The sequence below is a fragment of the Plectropomus leopardus genome, chromosome 16 (assembly GCF_026936395.1).
Source record: "Plectropomus leopardus strain MGB_pleo_1.0 chromosome 16, ASM2693639v1, whole genome shotgun sequence".
Classification (NCBI taxonomy): Eukaryota; Metazoa; Chordata; class Actinopteri; order Perciformes; family Serranidae; genus Plectropomus; species Plectropomus leopardus.
The window spans coordinates 17621074-17626092 of record NC_142191.1 but is presented as its reverse complement, the minus strand read 5'-3'; the positions used below and the strand labels follow the sequence as shown (position 1 = coordinate 17626092).

Sequence of the window (5019 nt, the reverse complement as noted above, 5' to 3'; positions counted from 1 at the left end):
TTGTATGGCAACTCGAGTTTCCGCTTCTTTTTTTTAAATTTTAATTTATTTTGTTGAATATTTACTTGCAGGCAACTTCTCCTTGATTTGGTTTATTTTGACGGCAACTGGGACTTTCATTTTTTAAAACGTAAAAACAAATGAAACATAAAACTATCAAAAATAAAACTCTCTCTCTCTCTCTCTCTCTCTCACACACACACACACACACACACACACACACACACACACACACACGTTGGTTTTTTTAGGCTTCTGACCTGATTCGTGAAATAATAATAATAATAATAATAATAATAATAATAATAATAATAATAATAATAATAATACGATTTTCAAAGTAAGAAACATTTTATTTACAATATTTTCAGTGCAAATTATTATTAACAAAATAGCACAACTATATATCCAGACAACACAAATAATACATGAACACTGCTGTGATGTTCTGAAATTTCATTCATCACGTGAAAACGAGTGGTTCATAACCTAAAAAAAATTCACAACCGCATTATTTCCCTCAGTTGAGGAAAACATGATGCACACGAAAGCCATCGAGAGGAAACGGCAGTAAGGAGACACTGGAGGCCGATTATAAAAAATGTTTTAAATAGCCTGTGGTTTTATCAATAGAGCCTTAAAGAAAGTAAAAAAATATTCAAAATGTAATAAAATTAACAAATTCATTTGGACTATGTTGTCTGTGTCTGGGCTAAAATTAATGCGTTTTTGTTTTATAGAACAAATAATATGTTGTTGCTCCACTTGTTCCCAGGAATTAGACAGATACAGGCCTGGCTTTACGTTGCAGATGTCTTGCTACTGAATTGACACTCCAGATGAACATCACTGTCGTTCTTCTGTCAAATTTAAAAAAAAAAAAAAAAAAACCCTTGTCGTTCATAAGCTGCTTTCATATGAGTATCTGAGAGGCCTCCGTGTCTGTGAGTGCGGCCGCCGCCTCCGCGTTGCTTGCCGGCCCGCTGCCACTCATGATCACGCTGGTTTTGTTTGTTGGCTCGGAAATGTCCAAATGTCCGTCAGAGTTTTCCTCCGGAGCCTCGTCGTCGGATTCACACTCGCTCCGTCCCTCGCTCTCACACTCAGACTCCTCCGCCGGCTCTTTGGGCTCCCTGCTGCCCGGCTCTGACGCGCTCTTGTCCGGCTGCTCTTTCTCCTTGTCCTTCTGGGCCTGCGCTTCTTTGGAGTGTCTCCACTTCATGCGTCTGTTTTGGAACCAAACCTTCACCTGAAAACACGCACAGACGCTGTTAGATCACACTGTTATTCACGGACATACAACTGCAGCATTTTCTCTTTATTTGATTTTCTCACATTTTCCTTGATATTTTTAAGTTAAATTTGAGCAGAGCCTTGTGGAATAACATAGGCCTTATTATAGAAAATAAAAAGTAAAGTCACATCCTTTTAAATATTTTGGATATAGTGCTCCAAGAATACTCTTTTTTTCTCACTTTGATAAAAAATACACATTTCAAAAACCTCCTTTGGAAGGGAGAGCTGCACAACAGCTGCATAACAAGTGTAAATATTGCGTAAAAACATTGTTGAACACTTGTAGATGACAGGAAATATGTTCCTTGTCTGAGCATAATAATATACAGAATATTTTCAAATACAATGTTATTTAGAAATAATTATTAAATTGAGATCATGTGTGTCCCTTCTCATTAATGTTGACATGCTGCTGGGTGAGACTAAGTGACCCTGATGTATGATGAAATGTAAACAAGGACTCAAGATATGGTGAGATTTCACTGGGAAGTCTTTCAGCCAATCAGGTTGCACGAGTTATGATGCAGCTGTGCCAACTCAAGTTTAACATCTGGATCTAGAGCTCCTTTTCCCCCCAATTATCAATTTATTTTGAATATAAAGCTCTTGTTACTTGTTGTGCAAGTTGTGCAAACATGTGAGTATCTCATAAGAAAATTAACAAAATATTCCTTTTTAACCATTCAGTGTGTGATATTACTTTGGCCTAAAGACTGTAAGTGCAACCGACCCTGTAATATGGAAGTTTTAATTTCATATCATTTCAATGGTTTGTCAGTGCCAGAGCTGTCAACAAGGACACAGTGGCCATTGTTCACTGCAATTTCTGTGGGAATTTTAGTTTTTAGCTGCCTGTGGCTGGTATTTTATAGGTTGTTTCGAGTATTTTTAATAGCTGGAAGAGTAAAAATGTCAGCATTTAGACCCAGCATGCATTGTAGGGAATTTAAAAAAGTAAAAAAAAAAGAAATGTAAACAGAATTATTAAATATGGCAAAGTCAATAAATGAATAAATAAATTATTTTTTATGCCATTTTTTCCTAAGGGGGGTTAAGGGGGCTCATGACTTTGGTGTTTCTAAAATTTTGGCTATGGCCCTGTGGTTTTATTGTTCACTTGGATCACCACAAGGCTATTCTTACTGAAGCCAATTTATTAAGGAACTAATCAACAAATTGCACTTCTCTCTTACAGCAAATAATATATCTACAACATCACCATGGCATCCAAAAATAAAACTACATAATAAAACATACAGACATTAAAATATAACAATATAAACGGGTTGACAGATAAGCCTATAACACAATAATCGTATTTAATTTGATAGTTGATACTGCAAATATTTAAAGGAAATGTTGCAAAGATTATTTATTTTGTTATTATTTCTTATGTTATAATCTATTCTATTCATCTGGCACACCTGAAAAATAATCCATTTGTGCAGATGTGGTTTGAGTCACAACTAAAACTCATTCTTGCAAGATGTGACCCAAACATAAGACCTGTGCAGGTAAACCTCAACACATCTCACCTGAGCGTCTGTCAGCCCGAGCATCGCGGCCAGCTGTTTTCTGTCTGGCTTGGTGACATATTTCTGTATTTCAAATCTCTTCTCCAGTCCTTTCCTCTGCAGGTTTGAAAACACTGCCCTCGACCACGACCTCTTCCTCTTGTACGTCTGTGGCATTGTGTCTTTGGTGAGGACAGCGTACGGACCTAAAAAATAAGAGGAGGACATGAGATTAAAACAACAGAGAACAAAAACCAGTGCCCGTGTCTCACACCTACAAACAAACAGAGAGCTGGACGGGGCCAGCTTCCTGTCTGCTTCAGTCCTACATGTGGTGGCTACCTGGGAAGGTGTCCTGAAACTGATGCTGGCCTGAATGCCTGTTGCTGCTGCTGCTGCCTAGTGAACTCATCATGGAGGACGCGTCGCTCATCCCGGGGTCTATGGAGGAGAAGTACTGGCTGGCCGGAGGCTGAATGGGGACGTGGATCCCTGACTGATGGTTCGAGCTAACGATGGATGTGAGATCTGTTGTAAGAGCGAGAGATGATGGGCTTATTTAGAGAGAGAAAAATTCAAAGTCTGGGTTCAAGTGTGAGTACTGATGTGACTTGAAGCAAAACTTCCAGCTGAACCTGACCTCTGACCTCTCTGGTTAGGGGGCAAAAGAGCAAAGGAGTTCCCCACAGGACTCCTTAAACTGCAAGTTATGGAGCTTTTTGCGCTCTTACTACTCTGTGAACAAGTTTCAGTGCGATAAACTAACAAGCTGCATGCAGATCTTAAAGTTTAATCTTGTGTCACTTAATTTTAGCAAAAAAAAAAAAGACATAAAACACACGTCTATGTATTGTAATCTTTGGCTGACACGACAGGAAGCTTCTCTGTAAACACGTATCTGCTGGGAAATACGCTGCGAAATAATAAAATCTCACCTCTTAACGACGACTTTTCTTTGCCTTTTGGATCAAAGTCCGTCGACAATATCCGATCAATTCCAAATTTGAGGTCTTTGCTTGAAGGCGGGGGAGCTTGTTGGGAGTTAAATGCAGTCCTGGAGACTGATGTGAGCTGTAGTCCGTGTCTGTGGTACGGAGACGCCGGACTCACCCTCGCGCCGTACACGGACGGCTCCGGCGCGACGGGAGCAGGGCGCAGCGGCGAGCTGCCGGAGTGGCCGTGCTGCGCGCGCTGGTGGTGGTGCTGGTGGTGTCCCATGTGCACCACGAGGGCCGACGACCCCGGTATGTTCTCCGCATCTCCAGCCTGCAAAATGTCAGCGATGCAAAACGAGGGTTTCTTCATGGTATCCACAGCGAAGCCCCCCGCGCAGTACGCGGACCAGAGGCTAAAATTTGACGCGTAAAACGGGTTGAGCCCGGCCGTGTACATCCCGCAGCCTGTCGCGTATTGTTTCTCAGAAGAGGGTATAAACGGACAGGCATGTAAAAAAGCAGGGATTGCGTTTAAGGGGGGGAAGACAGATGACCGTCCTCTTTGTGTCAGTGCCAAAATCGCTCTCCCAACTCTGAAATCCAAACCCTGCAGTTCCACTCTGAAGTTCCTGCGCTGACACTGATTGGTCGCTTTCTGAGCCAATGAATGTTTTGCACTCGCTCACATCACGCCCTTATAAATGAGGATGATGATATGTAACACACACGTACACACACACACACACGACCGGGACAATTTTGATCCTGAGATGATGGATTGATCACTTAAAGAGAACCCACACCCACCAGAGCGCAAAAAATACTAAGATTTGCATGTTAATTTCCAATTTTGTGCATGAAAATACATAATAAGAAGATGCGTGCATGCTGTGGAGTACAAATATTTTCAAGAATGTGCTCGATGTGACAGTTTTCAAAACAAAATACTGAAAAAACGTCAAAAAAATCAAATCGAAAAACATGCCACTTTACTTATTATAAATACATATTTAATAATTGACAGTATAGAATGGGAGTGTAATCATATGACCCCGAGCCCAGGAGAGGCTCTATTAGCTCCCCTCATCCTGTTTTTGATGGGCTGTGATTCGTGTTAAATGAGCGGATATTCCTGCTAGATTTGCCCCCAAAATAGAACCTGCTTTAGTATTTTAGGATACAGCAGAAATCCTTATTTCTTCCGGAGCGGAGGGGGGGACTTTTATAATGACTGTTAGAACTTCCCTTTTTCAATATTTGTGCAACTTTATCTC

The 5019-nt window shown here is 40.8% G+C and overlaps 1 protein-coding gene across 2 annotated transcripts; it reads right to left on the bottom strand.

Annotated features, from left to right (window-relative positions):
* Nucleotides 1-332: 332 nt before the first annotated feature.
* Nucleotides 333-4415, bottom strand: hlx1 (H2.0-like homeo box 1 (Drosophila)). 2 transcript variants are annotated; one of them, XM_042503445.2, is made up of 4 exons: nt 3746-4407; nt 3153-3338; nt 2832-3016; nt 333-1249 (listed from the first exon to the last, which is right to left on the bottom strand). In XM_042503445.2, exons 1-4 carry the CDS (start codon nt 4200-4202, stop codon nt 914-916), a joined length of 1164 nt encoding a protein of 387 aa, XP_042359379.1. In that variant the 5' UTR covers nt 4203-4407; the 3' UTR covers nt 333-913. The 2 variants fall into 2 exon arrangements, with proteins under 2 accessions (XP_042359379.1, XP_087945773.1); XM_088089647.1 differs by lacking the exon at nt 3153-3338 and having other exon boundaries at nt 3746-4415.
* Nucleotides 4416-5019: the final 604 nt, after the last annotated feature.